At 47.0% G+C, this 24,954-nt stretch overlaps 1 protein-coding gene across 1 annotated transcript in view; it reads left to right on the forward strand.

Moving 5' to 3' along the window:
* mtor (mechanistic target of rapamycin kinase) overlaps positions 1-20,205 on the forward strand; it is a gene marked incomplete at its 5' end in the record, with an annotated part of 67,670 nt that extends 47,465 nt beyond the window's left edge. The window contains 24 exons of the mRNA XM_031566300.2: positions 1,403-1,528; positions 2,770-2,901; positions 5,472-5,587; positions 10,894-11,011; positions 11,354-11,611; positions 11,979-12,079; positions 12,493-12,589; positions 12,792-12,890; positions 13,167-13,289; positions 13,564-13,746; positions 14,055-14,189; positions 14,722-14,896; positions 16,058-16,193; positions 16,452-16,599; positions 16,777-16,899; positions 17,220-17,302; positions 17,459-17,531; positions 17,643-17,717; positions 18,058-18,193; positions 18,575-18,640; positions 18,778-18,858; positions 19,459-19,539; positions 19,716-19,821; positions 19,944-20,205. Coding sequence (XP_031422160.1) covers positions 1,403-1,528; positions 2,770-2,901; positions 5,472-5,587; positions 10,894-11,011; positions 11,354-11,611; positions 11,979-12,079; positions 12,493-12,589; positions 12,792-12,890; positions 13,167-13,289; positions 13,564-13,746; positions 14,055-14,189; positions 14,722-14,896; positions 16,058-16,193; positions 16,452-16,599; positions 16,777-16,899; positions 17,220-17,302; positions 17,459-17,531; positions 17,643-17,717; positions 18,058-18,193; positions 18,575-18,640; positions 18,778-18,858; positions 19,459-19,539; positions 19,716-19,821; positions 19,944-19,959 — 2,787 coding nt within the window. The remainder of the gene's footprint in view (positions 1-1,402; positions 1,529-2,769; positions 2,902-5,471; positions 5,588-10,893; positions 11,012-11,353; positions 11,612-11,978; positions 12,080-12,492; positions 12,590-12,791; positions 12,891-13,166; positions 13,290-13,563; positions 13,747-14,054; positions 14,190-14,721; positions 14,897-16,057; positions 16,194-16,451; positions 16,600-16,776; positions 16,900-17,219; positions 17,303-17,458; positions 17,532-17,642; positions 17,718-18,057; positions 18,194-18,574; positions 18,641-18,777; positions 18,859-19,458; positions 19,540-19,715; positions 19,822-19,943) is intronic.
* Between the last annotated feature and the right edge of the window lie 4,749 nt (positions 20,206-24,954).

Below are 24,954 nucleotides of genomic sequence, written 5' to 3' on the forward strand. Positions count from 1 at the left end.
CGTATTTCCACTCAACACATGGGGCAGATTGAAGATCATCATTACGGTACTGACACCTGTTTCCCCCCAGCGCTCTGCACCGCAAAGCCACCTGGAGTTAAGAGCAGATGCTGCCAATCCCCCACTTCCCTGCGTTCCCCGCACGACACTCAGAAACAACCGCCCCGCAGGGCTTTCCACTGTATCCACTTAATGCCGGATTACGATGGAATACCCCATGAAAGACATGATCACACGCAGCACAGAAGCCTGACCGGGTCCACTTAGGCCTCCACGCTGTCAGTGGACAGCCCTTAGAGTGAGACGAGTCAGTCAGATCCGCTGTGGTTCTGAGGGACAAGAGGTTACATTATTCCAGATGGAGGACAGAAAGCCATTGGTGAATTGCAGTAAAATGGTTAGGACATTAGAGCGGAGAGGAGCCAAGGCGGCGGTATGGCGTGCTGAAGCTGGGCTTTGGTCTCTCTGGCGCTCCTCTCATCTCCCGTACCTGGCCTGACATTTACGGGCCCGTTCAGAGAGAACCAGAGAACGGCTCGTCCCGTTGCCTAGACACCGGCCCAACACGGACCTATTTGATTTTCTGTAGGCTCTTTTGGGTCCTTCTCTTCTTCTCTCTTCCTCTCTTTTTCTCTCTCTTTTTTTTCTCTGGACTGTCTGTCTTTGTCTTGATGTGTTCAGGCCTGCAGTCTCCGAGTTGAACCACAACCCCAGTTGTCCCAGATTTTTCCACTCATAATAGGGCCACTGGTCGTATAGAAATCACACACACACACACACACATATGGACACTTGTTCAACAGATGTTGATGACCAGAGCACAGATTACTGACAGCACTCCTTCCCTGATTGATTTATGGGTCTGATGTCATAAGTGTGCTTTCGTCCAATCCTTAGCAGAGCTCACTAGTACTCCATGTGCAGGGCTTTATGCCATTGAAGAATGATGTCTTCACAGGATGGAGTCAGCCTTGCACGCAGGCACAAACTCATGCACACACCGAAGGACACATTAGTCAAAGCGAAAGATATCACGGTGTTCTCTCTCTCTGTATTTGTGGCATTCCAATGTCCCACCCATTTCCTATATGCAAACTGCAGGAGCTTCGCTTACAATGCATTTCGCAGACGCGAAAAAATGTCCAGCGATGCGAAACATCTCCTATCATAGTTAACGTGCAGAGAACAGCCTCAGGCACGTGGAGTGTCCTCTGAGGGGTACTTTGTCCATACCACTGGCACCATAAACTTCCTTTTAGGGGGCTTAAGTTGGCTAAAGGATTAAGACGGTGCTCCTTGGTACTAGTGCTTTATAGATGAAATTGTATTGAATGGAACTGAAATGTTGCTGACTTCAGGGTTTTAGATGAACACTGTGTGTGTGTGTGTGTGTATGTTGCAGGGCTGCCAGAGGATAGTGGAAGACTGGCAGAAGATACTGATGGTGCGCTCACTGGTCATCAACCCGCACGAGGACATGCGAACCTGGCTGAAATACGCCAGCCTCTGTGGCAAGAGTGGCCGTCTGGTGAGTAGATATCATGGCCATGAGAGAGCAAACTGCCCAAAGGTAGTCAAGAAATCACTGTTTTTTGTTTTTTTTTGCTGAAATGAAGTAACAGACCAGAGCTTTTGTGAAGAACCTATGGTATTAATAGATGGAGGAATGAGAGACAGCAGTGCAGAATATCATTATGTTGGGAAAAGACACTTTTGGGTTTTTGTTTTGTTTTGTTTTTTGATGTCGGGAGCCAGATGTATGGCTTTTCCATTGGCACGCTCTCAGCTATGCTGCCATTTAAGACCAGGACTTTAGTAGCAAATAGCATGCTGATCACTCGGGCTAAGCTTTAAAGTATGCTCTAATGAGCGAGTCTCACACTCCTAATAGAGGAGTAAACACGGAACAGCCCCATGCCAGTGGGGTCGCCTTCAGGAGGCACCTCCAGAAATAGACTACTGGTAGTGTCGGAGGGTCTCTTCCTGCCGCCGGGGGCTTGAGAACAGTCACTTCAAACACGCCTGTCTGTTTATGCCTGCCCCCATTACTGGCGTCCGCATGTGCCGTAAATATTAGTATAGCTGATTGGATGAGAGCCATGCTAAGAGGAAAGTTGGGCTTATGCCCCCCCCTCCCTTTTACTCCAGCGCCCCCTTATCCTTTCTTTCTGTCTCCATCCTCTCGCTTTAGAAACATATGACCTCAGCATGAGGGAAAGAGAGGGAGGGAGATCTTGAGAGAGAGAGAGAGAGAGAGAGAGAGAGAGAGAGGACTCGGCTGCAGAAGCCCACAGCGAGAAGGAGATTGTGATTGAAGGAGAGTGAACTCTTGACGGAGGGATGAAAGAGAGGCAGAATGACTGCAGTGTTCTGGAGAACGTGCCCCCCCCCCCCTCCCCGCCCCCCCTCTAAGTTGGGAGGGGGTTCACGTTACAGCCGCTGGCCCAGTGCGGTAACTCCACTGTTTATTTACATAGCCAGGGTTCAGACAGACCTGCTGAGGCCTGCGGGCTGCGACTGCACGGGCAGATGAATGGATGGAGAGATGGATAGATGGATGGATGGATGGATAGAGAGATTGATGGATGGATGGATGGATGGGTAGATCTGAGAGCATAACAGGCAGAGACCTTTACCTCACCCTGAAATGTGTTTTTCTCGTCTCCCGCATGCCTGTGGCCCTTCTTTGCACTTTCTTATGTTTCTTTTTTTTTTTTTTCCTCCACTCCGCTCTTTCATTTACTCACGGCATCTTTTTCTCTTCTCTAGGCCCTGGCCCACAAGACCCTGGTGCTGCTGTTAGGCGTTGACCCCTCCAAACAGCTAGACCATCCTCTGCCCACAGCGCACCCCCACGTCACCTACGCCTACATGAAGTACATGTGGAAGAGCACCCACAAGGTAGGCCAGCCTCCCACCAGCCACCAACAGAAAGCCTTAGTGCTCTCCTCCTGTCTTTCTCCATCCTCTCTCTCTCTCCATCTCCATTTTCCACTTTCTGTCTCTCTCTCATTCTCTCTCTCTCTCTCTCCCCCCCTTCTCACCCTCCCACTCCCTTGCTGTCTCACCATCTCTCTGTCTGTGAAAGTCTGTCACCTCTTTGAGCTCATTAGTGAAGTGTTATGTCTGCTGGGGGATTGCGTAAGTGTCAGGGTGCGCGTGCACATGTGTCTGCCGTGGTGGGACTGTCTCACGTGCAGGAGGGCTGAGGTCACAGGGAACCGAGTGACAGACAGACAGGCAGACAGACAGACAGACACGCCAAGCCAAGCCAGAGGTCCATCTGCGTCTCTCATCCTGCCTCGCCCTCCGTCGTCTCCGTCGATCTCATCCTGCGGCGAACGGCCTGCATGCTCTCTCTCTCTCCCACCATCTCTCTCTCTACGCTCGCTAGCCCTCGGCACTCCACAGGAACCATAAACCCGAGCTGTTCTGTTTCACTCCAGTCCTCTCCCCTGTCCTCATAAACAAGCAAGTAAGACCCATGCATCTCGAGCAGAGAGAGGTGATTACGACAGCTCAGAGCTCGGGCCAAAACCTCCCCACTAGGAACTGAGCGGGAATGCACCGTTATTTTTCCCAGACACACACACACACACACAAAACAGTCCCCGTATCAAAGTCAGAGTTAATCAGCAGACCCAGTGTGCGTTAGATAAGAGCCGGAAAAAGTCTGGCTGGGCCGTAGCTCTCGAGGACATGAGTTGGCTTCCCTCAAAGTGCAGATGCCGTTTTCATTTTTTACGTAGAAGTCACACTGGGCATGTTTTGGTAATGGGGATCAGTTCTGTGTTATTGCTGCGTAATAAAAGCTTACGGTGGAACAACAAAACTAAATCTGCAGTAACGTTGGCTGGAGGGGCTAATAGCAGGATTGATGCCATAAAACACATTAATAAATCTTTATCTGTAATGCCTCCTCACAAGTACTTACTTCAACTGAAGCACAACCTTGATGTCTATCCTGCCTCTCATTCCCTCCATCCTGCAATGTGAAGATATAAAGATAGGCAATCAAAATCACACAAGGCCACATCGAGCCAACAAAACAACAAAATCGAAGTCCAATTGCTCTGTCTCTCTCTATGCACCGTCCAGGTTGTAATGTTAAAACTATTACGTGGTCAGTTAAAATAAATCTTGCATCGTACGCAAGCTGTTTTAGCAATTACTTTGAAATGCCTGGTGTAACTTTTGAACCAAACGCACATAACTTACAAACCGGAGAGCTGTGGTAGGACAGGTGAGCAGTACGGTCACTGGTGAGGACGGTCAGTCTTTGTGTGATTAAAGGCCTGTAAATGGCCTGTGAATGTACAAGCCTTCAAGGTTGATGGCAGCTAGTGAAAAGATTAATAGCCCGCATTGTCCAGCCACCAAATAATATGCATATCATAGCTAGAGAGATAGAGACTGAACTGTCACACGTTCAAAAAGAGCACAGATGTCATTTCCATTGCATGAGCATGTGCAAGTTAACTGCAAGTTAACTCCACCCTGCTAGCTAGGCTAGCTAGACTTCAAATATAGCTGCAACGATTTTGTTAGATCTACTACTCATCGGTGCCCTGGCTACTATGGCATCTGAAATCTGTTTATTGTTTAATTATTTATTTCTTAAAATCTATTTATTTATTGTGATCATGTTGTAAGCCATGGGTTTAATCACCCTCGCCCCCCATTATTGCCAGATCATTAATAATGGTGATACTATAGAGCAGTGGTTCCCAAACTTTTTACAGTCCCGTACCCCTTCAGACATTTAATCTACAGCTGCGTACCACCACCCCCCCCCCACCCCCCCGTTTTCCTTTTCACCTTTTACTTTAATTCCGTTTTAATCCGTTTCGGCCCATCTTGTTCACCCAGAGGTAGATTGATGGCTTAAAATGAGTGAATAATATGTGCCACAAGTGACCCAAACCTTCTAAGGTTGTTGTTTGCCAGCCATCAACAGAACAGAAGACTAAAAAAACATTATTTGCGATTGGGAAGATGAGCGAATTCATTTGACAGGCTACGGAGGTCTGTGTTGAATAGGGGGGCGTGGCCGGAGCAGAGTTCAGCACAGACGTGACATTTTCTCAGTGGTTTTGTTTTCTAATTAATGCTTGTCCATCGTTGCGATCGTTGTTGTGTTTATAAGAAAGAAATACAGCCTTGGAGGGCAAAATACAGGGGAATTTGGGCGATTTTGATGCACAAAATGATGTTTCCGTCTGAAAGTTGCAATTCTGTTTCAAACGGTACATTCTGCGAATTCCGTCCGTTTTCTGTTATCGCGGAAATGTTCTCCCCGCGTACCCCCTGAACCACTTCGCGTACCCCAGTTTGGGAACCGATGCTATAGAGCATTCATAGCCGCTCTCACTCACATCTCTTGTTCTCTCTCTCTCTCTCTCTCTCTCTCTCTCTCTGTCTATCTCTCTCTCTCTCTCTCTCTCTCTCTCTCTCACACTCCCATCCTGCAGATTGATGCATTCCAGCATATGCAGCACTTTGTGCAGGGCATGCAGCAGCAGGCGCAGCACGCTATCGCAGCCGAGGACCAGCAGCACAAGCTGGAGCTGCACAAACTCATGGCCAGGTAAGGACTGCCCTGAGGTCTCTCACACACACACACACACACGCACACACACACACACACACACACACACACACACACACACACACATAAACTCACTTACAGTGGGGAAAATAAGTATTTGAACCCCTGCCGATTTCGCAAGTTTGGCCACTTGCAAAGAAATGTGTGATCTATAATTGTAATAGTAGGTGTATTTTAACAGTGAGAAATAGAATATCAACAAAAAAAATCCAGAAAACTGCATTTTATAACATTTATGACTTAATTTGCAACATGACTTAGTACTTGGTGGAATAACCCTTGTTGGCAAGCACAGACGTCAGACTTTTCTTGTAGTTGGTCAGCAGGTTTACACACATCTCAGGAGGGATTTTGGTCCACTCCTCTTTGCAGATCCTCAAATCCTTAAGGTTGCGTTTTCAATGGGAGGGAATGAGGTTCAAGCCCAATATTCCACGTTACATGGCCCCATCCATAGTCCCCTCGATGCAGTGGAGTCGTCCTGTACCCTTGGCAGAGAAACAGCCCCAAACCATAATGTTTCCACCTCCATGCTTGACGGTGGGGATGGGATCATATTCAGCATTCTTCCCCCTCCAAACGCGGCAAGTCGAGTTGATGCCAGAGCTTGATTTTGTGGTCTCATCTGACCACATCCTGTCTCCCAATCCTCCTTAGAATCATTCAAGTGTTCATTGGCAAACTTCAGACGGCCCTGTACATGTGCTTCCTTCAGCAGGGGGACCTTGCGAGTGCTGCAATACTTCAAACCATTACGGCGTAGTGTGTTGTCAATGGTTTTACTTGGTGACTGTGGTCCCAGCTGCCTTGAGATCATTCACAAGCTCCCCCTGTGTAGTTCTGGGGTTATTCTGCACCTTTCGGATGATCACCGATATCGCACGAGGGGATATCTTGCATGGAGCCCCAGACCTAGAGCGATTGACAGTTGTTTGGTGTTGCTTCCATTTACGAATAATCGCACCAATAGTTGTCTGCTTCTCACCAAGCTGCTTGCCAATGGTTTTGTAACCCATTCCAGCCTTGTGCAGGTCTACAATCTTATCTCTGACGTCCTTGGTCAACTCTTTGGTCTTGCCCATGGTGGTGAGGTTGAAGGTGTGAAGTATGATTCTTTGGACAGGTTTCTTTTATACACGTCACCAGTTGAGATCAGGTGTACCTTGTTAGGCTTAATGAGGACTAATCTGTGTGCTTCTTGGGCACATAACTGGTCATTGGGAGCCAGAATTCTTGCTGTTTGCTTGGGGGTTCAAATACTTATTTTCTGCATCAAATACAAATAAAGTCATAAATGTTATAAAATGCAGTTTTCTGGATTTGTTTGTTGATATTCTATTTCTCACTGTTCAAATACACCTACCATTACAATTATAGATCACACATTTCTTTGCAAGTGGCCAAACTTGCGAAATCGGCAGGGGTTCAAATACTTATTTTCCCCACTGTATATCACACAACATATCCACATAGCCATATATTCTCATATGCTCTCCAACACACACACACACCCATACGCACATACTGATGCACACACTGATAAGGGGGTGATACACAGAAACTCTCACTTCCAGACACACGTGCTCTAACTCATGGTGGCTGAACTCCAGGCTCCAAGGTGTGTATGTCTACGGCTGTACATTCTTTCACGTCCTCATATCATCGATAGGCCGGCATCATTGATCATCACGCCCAGACCCAGTCAAGCGTGATCGATCCTTTGTCAGCCGAGCTTGAGGGGGCCAAGCAGCTGGTCAAGGTGCATCTGTGTTTGATAATGCTTACACATGAGCTGTCAGCCCCCACAATATCCAATATCATAAATATAGCATGACATAATAGGCCTCTCGCTTGCCTTTGTTTTGATGAAGGACATGAGTAATGTCTCATTTCCTCTCGAAAAGATGATGAATTATCCTGTTTATTTTAGTGCAGAAACAACTTAAAGTCGGCACGTCAACATGCCGTCTAAACATCTTTGTTTCGAAAGAGAAGAAATATAAAGACTGAGGTTCTAGAAAAGGCTTGCAATGGCCGGCAGGCCCCGGCCGTTCAAGAAGTATTAAGCCTGATTTTCGAAGCATTTGGAATTGGCGGGATCTTTGGTGAATATACTGTGCCACACAGCTTGTTGTTGAAACCATGGCGATCAGGTAAACAGTTTACAGGCACCGTGATTATTGCACCCCTTTCACGGTGGTTGTTTCCTTTCAAATGTGAGAGAGTGTGTGTGAGAGAGAGACAGAGAGTGTGTGTGTGTGTGTGTGTGTGTGTGTGTGTGTGTGTGTGTGTGTGTGTGTGTGTGTGTGTGTGTGTGTGTGCACGCTTTGAGGGTTTTTATAGCCAAACTGGGTTTCCCATTTCACAGTGCTTTGCCCTGAGTGGAGTTTGCGAACACAGTGTTCTCGCTCTTCTCCTCTGACCGTGAACCCCGACCAGGTCGCCTGACCCCGCCCCTGCATTCCCTCCAGCCTTCGCAACCCCTTTCAAGCGCAGCCAAGCGCTGGAGTCGATCAGCCTTTTCTTACGTGCTTTTTGTGCTCCGCACAGTTTGGTTAATTAGCCCTATCTAAAGCTGGCTCGGGTCTCATCAGGGCTCTCCAGGTATGTTGGAACATCTCCCGTGAGCTATCCACACCTGCGCCCACACCCTCACCGGTTCCCAGTCGTGCCTGGGTGTCTTTGTGTTCAGCCCTGTAGCCCTGCTGCAGCCCTCACCCATAAGAGCCACTGTTGCTCCTGTTGAGTGGGTTCTTCCAGCCCAGGGCCTAGTGCCCAGCACCTGTCATCACGTCTTCTCCTATCTGCGTGCCAGCTCTCCCGTTTGACCCGCTGCGGTACTCTTCTTCCAATCTTGAGTGGACTCAGCAGAGCTCTTTATAACGCAGTCGTGTAGCAAGGCTTTCAGGCTGGAGAGCCGTACATAGATAGGCTCACCGGATTATATTCCACGAAACGTGAAGGTTTTTTTTTTGTTCTCCGTTAGGTCATTAAACTTGAGGAATCCCAGATATTAATGGCCCACAGATCCAGCCTTCTAATTTCCCTTCCCTCCGCGGTGAGGAGTGAAATAAGGGAGGACTCAGGGGAGTCTTAAATCAGAGAGTGCAGACGGTGATGATTTACGGGGGGGGGGGGGGGGGGGGCCGGATTTACTATGGACATCGGAGCATATTACAAACTGTGACTTATGTTTATTTACTCGCAATAAACAGTAAAGTGCTTTATTGCCGTGTTTTCGGTGCGTATGACTTTTGTGTACCTTGTGCTTTTAAGCATATGCCCCCATTTCATCCAACTCCACTCTGTCATGTCAACTCACACATAATTTGGCATCCCATTAAGATGCAGGAAGTACATCAGTAGAACCACTGAGGAAACATTTCTAAAGAAAATAAATCACCAAATAAGTCACCATTTTCCCTGTCCAGATTCCCCTCTAGCACGAAAACTTAATAATTACGTTTCAAGCAGCGACTCATAAATACCCAGTTCACACTGTAGCGGAGGCTCAAGAGAAAAAAAGAGAGCCTGGTTGGCATAGAGATGTTTTATTTTCCATAACCCCTAGCTTGTCGTCAAGGTTTCACAGTATCTGTGGAGTGCGAGCAGGGAAGCATGTCTGTCAGGGCCATCTCTCACACCTTCCCCACCAGACGAGCCAACATACTTTCCCCCTCAATCTGCCTCAGACACACACCTGGTGTCGTAATAGTCCTCCCCTGCAAAGTAGCCATTATTTCTGTCTCCCTAATTTGCCTAGAAGAGAAACCAGACACATCCCCAGTGAGACCAGCCACAAAGTCGGCATGGCTTCGATACGGCTTGACTACGGGCAACGCTCAAGCCATCGTTCCACTGGTGCTCATACTTTCCATAAAACCCAAATGTTGCGTCGAAACGCCGGCTCCACAGTCCTGTTCAATAAAAAAAGATCCCTATCAGATTCTCGTTTTTTTTGTCACGCAGTCAGAAAAGAAATTGGGGTGTGGGTTATGTAACGCTGCGGCGCAGTTTTTCCCCTGATGTGAGCTGCGGAGAGCGCCGTGCCACCAGAGAGACCAGCGTGGGACTGGAGTGTGTGACTCGCCCACTGGCTGGCTGCCCCCTCCTCCTGTGGTTGCTGTCGCTTCACCCAGGGACCAGAGAGGGCCGTAACATAACCCCCTCTCTCACACATACACACACACACACACACAAACACACACACACACACACACACACACACACACACACACACACACACACAAACAAACTCGCACACACACACATTCTCCATCAGCCAGGGAAACTTAAAACACAGCCAAAGAAGACTGCTGCTCGGAAACGCCTTTGCCTGTCACTTTCTCCGTTCTTGATGTGTACAGGATAAAAACACAGGCCAAGCTCTTGGCAGCACTGGGGCGGCGCTCTCTCCCTGACAGTAACACAGTGTCCTCTTCTCTGTGTGCAATTGAAAAGTGGTTCCAGTGGTTCCTCGCTTCACAGATTTAATAATGATGCTTAAGTATGATAGATGTCCGCCCCCTGGTCCAAGGCATTCCTGATTCCCCGGTCCGAAAAGCAAACCCTTTTAATCTTTTCACAGTCAATGACTATAATAATATACTCATCTCTCACACACGATTAGAGTAACAGTAAATGCCATCAGCACTTATTAACAGTCCTTTACAGGATTTCTTTTTATTGCCACAGACGAAACTAATTTGATGTTTGTTAGCCTGAGTGGTCAAATTAAAGGACTCTGTAGGTTGTATTTAAGGAACCTTCCTCGGAATCTAAGACGTGGGTCTAGACTAGACTCAGGTCAGACTAATGGCTAGACTCCTTAATGTGGTGGAGCAGTGGCAGAGACTGAGCCGTGTTCTGCTCTGCTGCAGTGCCTCCAGAGGGGAGAAGGGAAGGGAGGGAACCCCACACGAGTTGAGGGGAGTGTGGGTAGCAGTGGAGGGGTTCTATGGTGATGGGGACCACACACACATATATGAATATCTGAGATGTGTGAGCAGTAGCAGTAGCAGCAGCACTTATTATTCATGAGCCCCATTGGCTTACTCGCTCTCAGTGACTCTTCTCTACCACTCATTCCCCTTACTGTGACTCATCTCAAGTACATACCATAGTAGTCATGTCTGTGTCATACCTTTTCTGCACTCACTCCCAGTCCTATGACACAGCTCATCTCTATGTTTAACTTCTCACCCTTATTCTCTTTCTCTCTCTCTCTCTCTCTCTCTCTCTCTCTCTCTCTCTCTCTCTTCATGGCTTTCTCTCTGACCATGCAGGTGCTTCCTGAAGCTGGGCGAGTGGCAGCTCAGTCTGCAGGGCATTAATGAGAGCACCATCCCCAAAGTGCTCCAGTATTACAGTCACTCCACGGAGCACGACCGCAACTGGTACAAGGTGAGGTCAACAGCCTGCCATCCACCCTCCAGTCCAAACCCCAATCCCAAGAGGTTAGAGTGCCGTCAGTGGAAAGGAGAAACCGATCACAAACTCTTTGCAGTCAGGCCCTCTGCAGGATTGTAAGGCACAGTGCATAATAACAAACAGAATATGAATGTAAAGAAGCTAGCATCACCATGTGCCTCCTTGCTCCCCTTGAGATTGTACTTTTGTGTGTGCGTGTGCGTGTGCGTGTGCGTGTGCGTGTGCGTGTGCGTGTGCGTGCGCGTGCGCGTGCGCGTGCGCGTGCGCGTGTGCGTGTGTCTGCGCTCCTCATGTCCGAATTTGTGTGTTTAACAGGCATGGCACGCGTGGGCAGTAATGAACTTCGAGGCGGTGTTGCACTACAAGCACCAAAACCATGGTAAGGACGACTGCAAGAAGCTGCGGCATGCCAGCGGTGCCAGCGCCACCAGCGAGGCCAGCAACAGTGACAGCGATGCCGAGAGCGCCGACCACAGCCCCGTGCCCTCCCCCGCGCAGAAGAAGGTCAACGAAGTCAGGCCAGACTTGGTCGATAACCAAGACTATTTCAGTTCACAATCGGGCAACCACAAGGTTATTTCACTTTCACAATCTGGCACTCACTATAACATTTTGAATACACATTCAAGCACTCACTAGAATATTTTACATTCGGTATCAAGGACTCACTCGATTGGCTGATAGTGAAAGAGGCCTACAGTATGGTTCAAACCTTCAAACCCTCTTAAAACATCTGTGTGACTGGAATAGACAAAAGTTACATCCCACGGGACGGCTTTGACAGCCCAACAGCCATTCTGTGCATCATGAATCTCAATCACATCGTCAATCACAGTCCCTGGCGGGTGTCTCTCATTAGCCAGCTTTTGGTCTACGTGCTTATTTTTCAGCCTGGCTTCACTCGTCGATCCTCTTGTATGTTTCTCTTTCCCCCCTGCAGGACCTGTCCAAGACGCTGCTGCTGTACACAGTACCTGCTGTCCAGGGCTTTTTCCGCTCCATCTCCCTCTCCCGGGGGAACAACCTTCAGGACACGCTGAGGTACGTCACGTTAGCATTAACGTTAGCCACAGCTCGCCAGGCCAACCCAAACAGCAGCCCCCCTTTCCCCTCTACGTCCCCCCTCCAGCCGAGAGAAAAGGGTACACAGAGGAGACCAGGCACACGTCTGCAGCTTACGTGTGTGTGTATGTGTGTGCAGAAAGAGTGACCCCCTGTGGCGTAGCCGAGCCAAAGTAAACTCGTCTGTTAGTTTTTCCTCCCAGCGGCATCTTTGACTCAGCATTTGTACAGTAATCAATCTGTTCCAAACTAACCCCACCCCTGTGTGTTTAGCATAGAGCCGGCGTAGAAAAAGTTGTTTCTAGAATCTCCGGAGTCTCTTTCACGCTACAGTGTTAAATGTGTTACGGGTTTTTGGTGTGTATTACTTATTGGATGATTCGCCCTGTCAGAGTCCTGACACTGTGGTTTGACTATGGCCACTGGCCCGAGGTCAACGAGGCCCTCGTGGAAGGAATCAAGACCATTCAGATCGACACCTGGCTACAGGTAACGCGCCATTATTCCATCTCTCCCTCACTCGCACTTACTTTTCCCCGTCACATAATATTCACATAACACATACTCTGAGACACATTTCGCTACAGTCCATTTTCAACTTTTTTTCTCTCTTCGTCTCGTCTAATGCTTTTTCCTTCCCTCGCCATCCTGCAGTCATTCTGAACCGTGTCTCTGCCTCCCCCCTGCTCAGGTGATTCCGCAGCTGATTGCTCGTATCGACACGCCGCGGGCTCTGGTCGGCCGCCTCATTCACCAGCTGCTCACAGACATCGGCCGCTACCACCCTCAGGTACGCTCTCAAGCACGCGTTATCACTGAGCTGAACCCCCCGGCGCTCATCCACTCTGCTTCAAACGAACACACAGACGTGGAAGAGACTTCAGATCTTTTTTTTCTTTTTTGCCTTTCAGGTTTCTTTCAGGTTTCTTTGCATTCTGTGATCTTTATTACTATAAGCCGATGAGCTGATGTTCTTGGGTCTGTTTAACGTTGCTGTCCTTCGTGAGTGACATGCTGCACTGCATATGTTTGATATGTGATCTCTCTCTCCCTCCCTCTCCCGAAGGCCTTGATCTACCCGCTGACCGTGGCCTCAAAATCCACAACCACGGCACGGCACAATGCTGCCAACAAAATCCTGAAGAACATGTGCGAGCACTGCAATGCCTTAGTCCAGCAGGCCATCATGGTATGGGCCATTTGGAATTGTTATACGTAACCCAGCTCTCCATTGGTAGTAGGAAGTAGGTAGCGATAGAAAGAACACTTACCTTATCATCACTGCAGCCACAGCACACAACAGTAACCTGTGGGCCAACTGTGTCATTCCTGTAATATTGTGATTAAGTCAGTGTAGCTGCTTGACTTTGCCCTTCAGTAGTGTTATACATATGTATGTTATATACATTCGAGTGCTTTAGCTCACACTGTTTGCATGTGTCTATGATTGCTTGTCTGCACAGGTGAGTGAGGAGCTGATCCGTGTGGCCATCCTGTGGCACGAGATGTGGCACGAGGGCCTGGAAGAGGCGTCACGCCTCTACTTCGGCGAGCGCAACGTGAAGGGCATGTTCGCCGTGCTGGAGCCCCTGCACGCCATGATGGAAAGGGGCCCGCAGACGCTCAAGGAGACCTCCTTCAACCAGGTGACCCTCCGCTCCTGCCCCACCGTAGCCCAGCGTTCAAAGGAGTGCTTATTAAGAGATGTTAGGATAGCTTGTGAATGGGGAAATAACCATTTCTATCTCAGTTGATGGTTATTGTTAAGTAGATTGGCTGTTTGGTGTGAAATGTGGAGGTTAAAATGTTCTATCAAATATTTATATAGGGATGGTAAGGTCTACCCTTGGATGCAGAGACAGTACTTGCGTAATGGAGTAGAGCCTTCTGAGGACTGCATCATGCTTGTCCTATCAGAGAACTGGGGTAAGCTGAAGTTTTGTCTGATTGTCAGGCGTATGGCCGGGACCTGATGGAGGCGCAGGACTGGTGCAGGAAGTACATGCGCTCCGGCAACGTGAAGGACCTGACACAGGCCTGGGACCTGTACTACCACGTCTTCAGGAGGATCTCCAAGCAGCTGCCTCAGGTGAGCCAGAGCACAGAGGGAGGGAGGGAGCGAGCAGGCCCAGTCCCCGCCCATCACTCAGCTGGTATTTCTGTGGCCTGTGGCCATCACAACCAGTTTCACTGATGGCTTCTCTCCGAAGGACTAGATGTTCTGTTTTCAATCTGTGTTTTTTTTTTTTTTTCTGGAAGCGATAATGCATATTTTGCCTCAGGCTTATGGTCAGATATTTGTTAAAACAATGCAAGGGGATTTTTTCCCTCTGTCTTATTATAGGTAATGGCATAAACAGTGGTTCCCAGGCAACCGTAAAGGTGTGTGTTCACTTCTGTTATTTCAGGTGGAGGCATTTTTTAGAACCTCCACCTGCTGGGCTTTTTACGTTTGCTGCCTATCAGTGCCAAACAAAACATGGTCCTGACTCCTGAGTGAGAGACAGCAGAGTGATAGGGTGAATTACTCACCCTTTCTCTCTCTTTTTCCCGTCTGTCCTTAAAATACGGCCGTCTTTGCGTGTGTGTGTGTGTGTGTGTTTGTGTGCACGTGTCCTCAGCTCACCTCACTGGAGCTGCAGTACGTCTCGCCGAAGCTGCTGATGTGCCGGGACCTGGAGCTGGCCGTGCCCGGCACCTACGACCCCAACCAGCCCATCATCCGCATCCAGTCCATCGCCCCCTCGCTGCAGGTCATCACGTCCAAGCAGCGCCCGCGCAAGCTCACCATCATGGGTAAGACGGACTGATGCCGCTGGTGAAGCATGATGGGAGGAGGGTGTTTTCTTGGGTAGGCGCTGGTCGGATTGGCTGACGCTGTGACTGATGCCTCCTAATGTTAAGCAGTAGGGTGCACCCCTCAATCCAAACCGTTACATCACAAAAAAGTCTTTAAAAAAAAAAAGTCTTAAAGAGATTCTCAGTCGGACACAAATCCCTTCCAGCTCAGCCGGAATGTCCATTGGTGTTAGGAAGAGTCTGGTACATTCTCTTCTCTTCTCTCCTCGCTGTTTATACATTGTCTGTTTTAATCTGGTCCCTGATGCCTGGGGCTCCAGCAGCCAATAATCCAAGGTTAAGGCGGATCCTAGCAACCACCACCCCCCACCCCTGACCAGTCACCCAAATGACTTTCCCACTCTGCTGGACACCCACCTGCAGCCTCTCAGAAGACTCCTCCAGCCTCTACAGCATCACTCAGCACTTTCAGAAGAGAAACAGTCTATCTTTGCTTTTTGTACTGTTCCTTCTCAGTTTTCCATGACGTCTGGTCTGCTACAACACTTAAATGGGGGACACTGAACAGGTTCATTGTCTGTGCAGTTCCTACAGGGACGTTAAAGCTTAACGGTTCACTTCATCTGAAATCATATTGGAGCCGGCCAATGATTTTTCTATTCCCAAAATAAGAGTATATAGCCGTTGTGGGGGGGGAAACGACTTGGCTACCCATTGGCCTCTCTCTAGGCAAACTAATCTGGACTATTACTACTGCTGTTATTAGTCTGTGCTTTTATGAGTTTATGTAATTCGAAGCAGTTCCATCTAATTCCCTCAAACCCCAGCTTATAGTACTCCACGGGTTCGCAGCCTTAACAGTGCAGTTTTGATGTGCTCTCGAGTGGACCCCTCTGTGCCATGTTAAATATGTAATGCAATCCAAGCATGACAGACTAAGTGGACGTCTAGTATGCGTACGGTTTGGCTCACACTTCCAGCCTGGCGTGCGTCTAAGCACGAGGGGCCTGTGTGTGTGTGTGTGTGTGTGTGTGTGTGTGTGTGTGTGTGTGTGTGTGTGTGTGTGTGTGTGTGTGTGTGTGTGTGTGTGTGTGTGTTTGTGTACTTAAGGTGACCCGGTGTGAGACTCTGTGCCTTGCTCTCTTCTGCCCCCTACAGGCAGCAACGGGCATGAATTCATGTTCCTGCTGAAGGGCCATGAGGATCTGCGGCAGGATGAGAGGGTGATGCAGCTCTTCGGGCTCGTGAACACGCTGCTGGCCAACGACCCGGCCTCCCTGCGCAAGAACCTGAGGTGCATAACCCCGACACACCCTCTGTCTGAAGAAAATGGGTGTTTGTTTTCGGTGCAAACATTGGGAAATTAGTTTATGAATCGTACTATGAATCAGAGAACAGTGATAATTATGAGACAACAATATTGTGCAGTCCACCAGTTTAAAAGAGCAAACTTGGTGGCAACACAATTTCATAAATGTGCACTTCATTGCAGAAATATCTGCATGATTCAATTCAAAGTGTAAAACCTATTTTTTCTTCTTCCTCTTGTTAGCATCCAGCGGTATGCAGTGATCCCCCTGTCCACCAACTCTGGGCTGATTGGTTGGGTACCTCACTGTGACACGCTCCACGCCCTCATACGAGACTACCGCGAGAAGAAGAAGATCCTGCTCAACATTGAACACCGCATCATGCTCAGGGTGAGCCTCTTCTCTTTGGAGTTGCAAGCATGCAACGCTCAGTAAACCAATGAACGCCAGTGCTGTTGTTATAGGAGTGTTATTTAAATGAAATGCGTTCAACAGTACATATATTCTAGGTTTGTTCTCTGTGTGTCTGGTGGATGTATTCCTAACACATGCTGTTGGTTTGATCAGATGGCCCCAGACTACGACCACCTAACTCTGATGGAGAAGGTGGAGGTGTTCGAGCACGCGGTGAACAACACGGCCGGGGATGACCTAGCCAAGCTGCTCTGGCTCAAGAGTCCAAGTTCTGAGGTACACGGCCTCATCCGCCAGCTACCCTAAGCACAAATCACACGTCACACACACATGCTGCACAATACATGCAGTGCATGCATGCCACATATATACACAGGCATCACACACATTTCACATAGGATGAGAGCACCAGATTATCGGTATGAGTGTAGTCAACATAACAGGCCTGTTGCTGGTCATCACACCCTACTGTCAGTAATGGCAGACATTTACATCATGTACTCTTGCTGACTCATTTTAGCTGAGGGGTGTTCACAGCGATCTTTCATTGTCAAAGGAGTTGTTTAAATGTCTGGCTCTCGCGCTCTCTCTCTTAGGTTTGGTTCGACAGGCGGACAAACTACACTCGTTCCTTAGCTGTCATGTCCATGGTTGGCTACATCTTGGGACTGGGAGATAGGTGAGAACTGTCACTCATGTGTTGTAAAAATATGACAGCTTATAGCTGAACACGGCTTTAATACTTCTTCTGTTCTCTTCACTTACCTTTGGTTGGACTGATTCAGGAACAGGAAAGAATCAGCTGGTAATCACACATTGCTTTTTTCCCCTGTAGGCATCCATCCAACCTGATGTTGGATAGGCTCAGTGGGAAGATCCTCCACATAGACTTCGGTGATTGTTTCGAGGTGAATGATGTCTTTTTGTTTCATCTATTTTCTGTGGAGTTCGTGGTAGCATGTTTATAATTCCCTGAATTCTCAGGCTGTACTTAACATGTCAAATTCTATATCTTACAGGTTGCCATGACTAGGGAGAAATTCCCAGAGAAAATCCCTTTCAGACTGACCAGAATGCTGACTAATGCCATGGAGGTAAGATCCATTCTTTTTTCAATGCCTCTTTTCAGTGGTAATCAATTGAAATAGAAGAGGAGTATGAAATAGTGTGTGCGGCAGTGTAAGGACTAACCAATTGTCACAATATATTACAGCTAGGTTACAATAAGAAGGTAAACTGTCAGTAAAAAAAAAATAACCAAATGTGAACTAACGGGTGCCCTAGCCACACTGACATTATGTCCTCCATATCTACAATGACACTGTTTGCAAATTAAATGAACATGTTTTGAGGTTCTTGGAAGAGTGGGGTGACTCATTTCTCTCTCTCTCCCTCCCTCCCTCTCTCTTTTTCTCTCTCTCTCTCTCTCTGTAGGTGACAGGCCTGGACGGTAACTACAGGATCACGTGCCACACTGTCATGGAGGTGTTGAGGGAACACAGAGACAGCGTTATGGCGGTGCTGGAGGCTTTCGTGTACGACCCCTTACTCAACTGGAGGCTGATGGACAGTAAGTCACTCAATGTATTACAGAACACTCCAGTGACATTTAACACAGTAGCTAGCAGGTGTCAGAGATGTATTTTCTTCAGTGAAGAGACGGCGTCCAGATCGGCCTTGTAGCTTCCCGCTGCTTAGCTGGCTGTCAGAGTGGAGATAGCAGCCAGTGTCCTGTCCCTGGGTGACATTACTGTGTCTGTAGGGCCTGTCGGCTATGTGTGACACTTGTAGTGATAATTCCACGTTTCAAACATTTCCATGTTTTCTCAATTTTCCACATCTGTCATTCTGGGTGTTTGTCATTCGTAAACTTTGGAACTGCAAAATTCTACTTTTCATTCTAACTAACTTTCTTCCACAACCCCCCCCCCCCCTTATTTCTCTTCTGCAGCCAACGTTAAAGGAAACAAACGGTCCAGGAACAGGACAGACTCGTACTCGGCTGGACAATCTGTGGGTAAGTCATCACTGGCAAGAGGTGGGAGATGAAGGGGGAAAGGGTTGTCAGATCAGTGCCTGTCCAATTGCCTTCTGATGACGAGCGTATTTGTGTGTGTAACCCCCCATTGTGCTTGTATTTGATGTGACCCGCAGAAGCGCTGGATGGCATCGACCTCGGCGAGACTACACTCAAGAAGCCAGGAACCACCGTGCCTGAATCCATCCACTCCTTCAGTGAGTCAGCGGCTCGAGTGCACGCCGGCGCGCTCCTTATCGCATGCCTGCAAGGGCCTTGTCCGCTTCCAAACACCCAGACTAATGGAACAGAATTGCACTAGGATTGAAATCGGACTCGCCGCGCACACAATCTCCGTTTCGCCTCAGGGAGTGTAACCGGAGCTGAGAGATGATGTGGCTCAGAGCAACACATCCAGTTTTGTTGAAATGACGCCTGTTGAATTGCTATTTTGACTCGTAGCGCGATGTCCGGTCCATTTTTGAAGTGCTTAGAGTGTGGGGGAATGGTTAACAGGAGGGATTATATGAATGAGCCACGGCCATGCTCTTTCAAGAGTGTTGCCAAGGATGATTAGAAAAGAAAGGTCAAGGTCCAAACTTTTCACACAGACCTCTTTCGTTCGGATTACCAAAGCAGTGGTTGAATCCATAATATTATCACTAGCTTTCATTCCTGAGCTGCATGTTATTCTTTTTCATTAGGCAAGGTCATATATTGAAGAACCAGTGTATATCTGTATTGAATAATAATTTCCATGAAAAGTATAGTCACTAAGCAAATTGGAAACATTTATGTAATTTCCTGTTCCCTGTCAGTTGGCGAGGGCCTTGTACAGCCCGAGGCTCTGAACAAAAAAGCCATCCAGATCATCAACAGGGTGCGAGACAAATTGACTGGTGAGTTCCATCTCTATTCTGTGCCTCAGGAAAGGAGATATTATTGTCAGATCGCCATTTTAGACTTATTAAATGAATGTCTGCCATTGTACCGGTTAAGCTTTGACAAAGTCAGCACTTTTGTATTCCTTCTATCTGCCGTGTGAAATCCATAGTTCTGTTCTCTCACTAACTAGGTCGGGATTTCTCACACGATGAGACCTTGGATGTGCCGACCCAAGTGGAGCTTCTAATCAAGCAAGCGACGTCGCATGAGAACTTGTGCCAATGCTACATTGGATGGTGTGTATTATCAATGGGTTCACCGACATGAATCTGAGACTTGCTCCTTTTAAGGATTATGTGTGTAGTGTGTTGTGAAATGTAATGTGGTCATATAGATTAATCATTGTTCTCTCTTGCAGGTGTCCATTTTGGTAGAGGAGCACCTCAGCCTTGCTTTGCAGTCCTTGTTAGCCTTTGCTAATATTTCTACAGTGGCCATGATTCTTGAAATAAATCTGCTTTATAGATTAGCAATGATGTGTTGCAATTAATAAGACATTTTGAAGTATTTCTGACTTTTATTAACTTAATATCTCATAACTGAAGGTTAACCGATGCACAATATGTATTAAGGGACTTGATTCCACATGGTGTCGACAATGAATAAATGATGAATAAATAGTGTGTCATTCATTTATTCATTCCTGGATCGTTTCAGCATTGTCTCATACTACATTATATTAAACCACATTACACAGTAAATTATTCATTTGGGCCTATAATGTGCAAAAACACTTTGTCATGACTGCACTTCATGTCTTTTAATCCAATTTTGTGTCATGGAAATAATAAATCTGAGTAAAGGTTTTAACCTCAATGCCTATTCATAAAGCAAATCCTCTGCCTGGAGAATGCATTATCAATGAAACAATGGAAAATAGTATGAAACATTAAAGTCTCTAAACACTAAACGTACTCCAATGAGATGTAAGTAGACTCCATAACACCACTCTTAAGTTTAGAAGCTGTGTGGTTTGGGTAATGATCTGTACTACATCAGGTCAAAAATGATGGTGTTTGACCGTGTACTTTAACTGAGAAAACATCCGCAAGAAGTATAGAAGATGGGTCATGAGTCGGATGCACTCTTATAAATTCCTTGGCCACTTCCATTCAAACAATTCCATTCATACAATGATGCTCATGCTGTTGTTTACATTGCAGGGAAGTGGTTCTGGTCACAGCCCTCAGACTCTGAGCCTTAAAATATATGTCTTGCTGCTGAAATTAAAAGAGCAAGGGAATACATAAATATATATACAGTTGCAATAAAATTATTCAACCCCCATTGCGTATTAGGCTTATTGGCAAATTGTAAACATTTTCAGCTGTTTGCAATAAACAAAGTAGACACGAACAGTTGAAATAGTTCAATAAAACTAATATTACCATGGTTTTCATCCAAATTCAACACGAGATGCTACTTTTAATCACTACTGCAGTCTCAAAATGATTCAACCCCTTCATGACGAACATCTTCAGTACTTAGTAGAGCACCCTTTGAAATTATTCAACCCCCTGTCTCAAGCACACCTGGTGCAACTAATCAAGGGCTTCATTAGTTCAGGTGTGCTTGAAATAGACCACATAAATACCTGGACTGGCTAGGGGTTTGTTGAAAGTGACGTTTGATTGCATGTTAGAAATATGGCTAAGTCAAAAGAATTGTCCAAAAAGTTCAGAGAAGAGATCATTGCCTTGCACAAACAGGGAAAAGGATACAAAAAGATAGCAAAAGCACTGAATGTCCCTAGAGATACAGTTGGAAGCATAGTTCGCAAGTTCAAAGTTGAAGGAACAGTGGCTACACTACCTGGACGTGGCAGAAAGAGGAAGCTATCAGCGGCTGCCACCAGATTCCTGAGGAGGCGAGTGGTCAAAAACCATCGAGTGACTGCAAAACACCTGCAGCAAGACTTGGTGGCAGCAGGCACTGAGGTTTCAGTTTGCACAGTAAGGCGCATACTAAACACTGAAGGTTTCCATGCCAACACAAAAGCACAAGAAAAGTCGGCTCCAATATGCTGAAAACCACATAAATAAGCCACCAAAGTTTAGGAATTCTGTTCTGTGGAGCGATGAAACAAAACTGGAACTTTCCGGGCCTATGGATCAGCGTATGTCTGGAGGAAGAAGAATGAAGCATATGCTGAAAAGAACACCCTGCCTACAGGGAAGCATGGCGGTGGTTCATGAGAAGATACAGTATTTTACCACAAGGAAGTGCACGTAGTGCCATCTCTGTTCTTGGCAATGAGAGGCGAGAGCTGGTAATATTGCCAATATAAAAAGTTCTTTTGTAATCATGACAGGTATGTAGGACAAATTCCTCTTGAACCTGCATGTACTGACTGATCTGGGGAGAAGTGCTTTAATTAAAAACAAAGCAAATATTTCAGACACAAGGAGGTTCAAAGCACGCAATAAAGTGTGTGTGTGTGTGTGTATGTGTTTGTGTGTGAGAGAGATTTTGCATTCAAGAACGATTACAAATAGTATAAGTAAACTAGAATATGCATTTCCTGGAGGAAATACCAGTGCATGAAATGCAAAAGTTAAGAAAGGAAGAAGAAAGGAAAGAAAAGTGAACAAGAGTGAAAGAAGAAATGAAAGAAGAGTGAACAAGAGTGACTATGGATAAAGAAAGTAAAGAGTGAAGAAGGAAAATACTGAAAGAAGGACAGAAAATGGAGTGAAGGAGACAGATGGAGTGTGAGGGAGGATAGAGGACTGTAAAGTCAAAGCAGGCTGACAAAAAAGCAGAAAAAAAGAGTAAGAATTGGACAGAGTAAATGAAAGAAGAAATGAAAGAAGAGTGAACATGAGTGGCTATGGATAATGGACAACAAAGACTATTAAGACTAGGCCTGATGATGCCTCTCAGCAGCTGCAGGACTGTTTTGAAACCACCAACTGGGATATTTTCAAGCACCAGGACCTGGAAGTGTACACCTCAACTGTTTTGTGCTACATCAAACACTGTGTCGACACTGTCACAGTGGACAGGCGCATCCGGGTGTATCCTAACCAGAAGCCGTGGATGACAAAAGAAGTCAAAGTGCTGTTGAAGGAGAGGAGCGGCGCCTTCAGGTCTGGGGATGAGGCACAGTACAGGACTGCCAGAGCCAACCTGAGGAGGGGCATCAGGGAGGCCAAGACAGCACACAAGAGGAGGATTGAGGACCACTTCAGCAGCAACAATATACGGCAGGTGTGGCAAGGGGTCCAACACATCACCAACTACAGGTCCAGCAACCTAACTGCAACCGACGGTGATGACTCGCTGGCTGAGGGGCTAAACTACTTTTTCACACGCTTTGAGGTTGATACACCGGATGTGACCACGCCACTTTCACTAGACCCCTGTAGCCACACCCTCACAGTGCAGGCACAGGAGGTAAGGCGTGTTCTGCGGGCAGTGAACCTAAGAAAAGCTGCTGGACCAGACGGTGTGACTGGGAGGGTGCTGAGGGACTGTGCAGACCAACTGGCTGGTGTGTTCACTAACATATTCAATCAGTCCCTATCCCAGTGCTTGATTCCACCCTGCCTGAAGTCCTCCACAATCATTCCTCTACCAAAAAAGACCACTGCCAGCACCCCTAACGACTACCGACCAGTGGCACTGACACCTATCATCATGTAGTGTTTTGAGAAACTGGCCGGAGTCACATCACAATAAGCCTGTCACCCACTTTTGACCCCCACCAGTTTGCATACAGAGCAAACAGGGCTACAGAAGATGCTATTGCCATGGCTCTCCACACCACACTTACACACGTGGAACAGAGAGGGAAGTACGCCAGGCTGCTCTTCATAGACTTCAGCTCTGCTTTCAACACGATCATACCAAGCAGACTGGTCACCAAACTGATGGACTTGGCTCTCACAGCAAATCTGCTACTGGATCAGAAATTTCCTGACATTTCCCATCTCTCCTCAGCTCTCAGCATCAGCATCGGCTCCCCACAGGGCTGCGTGTTGAGCCCCCTACTCTACAACATCTATACCCATGACTGCACCCCCACCCACCCGAGCAATGCCATTAAGTTTGCAGATGATACAACCGTGGTGGGGCTCATCTCAGGAGGAGATGAGACTGCATACAGGGAGGAGGTGCAAAGGCTGTCGACATGGTGCACCTTGAACAATCTTGTTCTCAACACCTCCAAGACAAAAGAGCTGATAGTCGACTATAGGAGGAAAAAATCGGACATGCAGCCTATTGCCATCAATGGGGAGAGAGTGGAGAGGGTATCAGACTTCAGCTTCCTGGGCACTCACATCGAGGAGGACCTTTCCTGGACCAGAAACACCACTGCACTGCTGAAAAAGGCTGTATTTCCTGAGGTTACTCAGGAAGAACAAATTAAAAAAGAAACTGTTAGTGTCCTTTTAAAGCTGCTCTGTGGAGTCGGTGTTAGCTATGGCATCTCGCTGTGGTTTGCCAGCTGCACGGCAGCAGAAAGAAAGGTACTCCAGAGGGTCATTAACACAGCGCAAAAAGTAATTGGCTGCTCTCTTCCACCTCTTGAGGACATTTATAAAACACGCTGCCTCAGAAAAAATCCACAGCATCCTCAGAGACTAAACACACCCTGGTTACCACCTATTTGAACTGTTGCCCTCAGGGAGACGCTTTAGGACCATCATAGCAAAAACAGACAGGCTGAGAAACAGCTTCTATCCCAGAGCCATCATAGCACTTAACAATGCACAAAACTGACCTGTATTTGTCTCTCTCTTGTGTTATATGTCTTGTGTTTTTATAGTGTAAATATATATATATATGTTCAATCTATATTTTTATTGTTTTTGTGTCTGAGAGCTGCTACCTTAATTTCGTTGTACTTGTGCAATGACAAATAAATATATTCTATTGTATTCTATTCTATAATGAGATAAAGAGAGAGTGAAGAGGGAAAATATTGAAAAAAGGAGAGAAAATGGAGTGAAGAAGAGAGATTAGACTGAATGAGAGAGTGTGAGAGAAAGTACACTGAGAGGGATAGAGAGAAAGATGGACAGAAAAAAAGTAGAGAATGGAAGGTGTCTCTTAATATCCCTAGTTATACAGTTGAATGGAGAGGGACAGAGAGAAGAGGAGCCTTGGAACCTTGGCGCAGGTGGCAGTGAAGCACAGGTGAAAGCCAGTTTAATTACCCTATTATGATGTCATACTGGCGCAATGTAAGTCAATGGGACATTTTTTATTAGTTTTTCTTTAATATCTTAAAAAGTATAAAGTTCAGAAAAATGAAAAATAAATAGCATAAGTGTCCTTTACAAGACCTACGCGCCAAAGTTTGAACGGAGTTTCTAAGTTAAGCGGTTCGAGCTGAATCAATCGCAGAAGTCGGTACAAAGAAT

The sequence above is a fragment of the Clupea harengus genome, chromosome 4 (genome assembly GCF_900700415.2).
Source record: "Clupea harengus chromosome 4, Ch_v2.0.2, whole genome shotgun sequence".
NCBI classification, from domain to species: Eukaryota; Metazoa; Chordata; class Actinopteri; order Clupeiformes; family Clupeidae; genus Clupea; species Clupea harengus.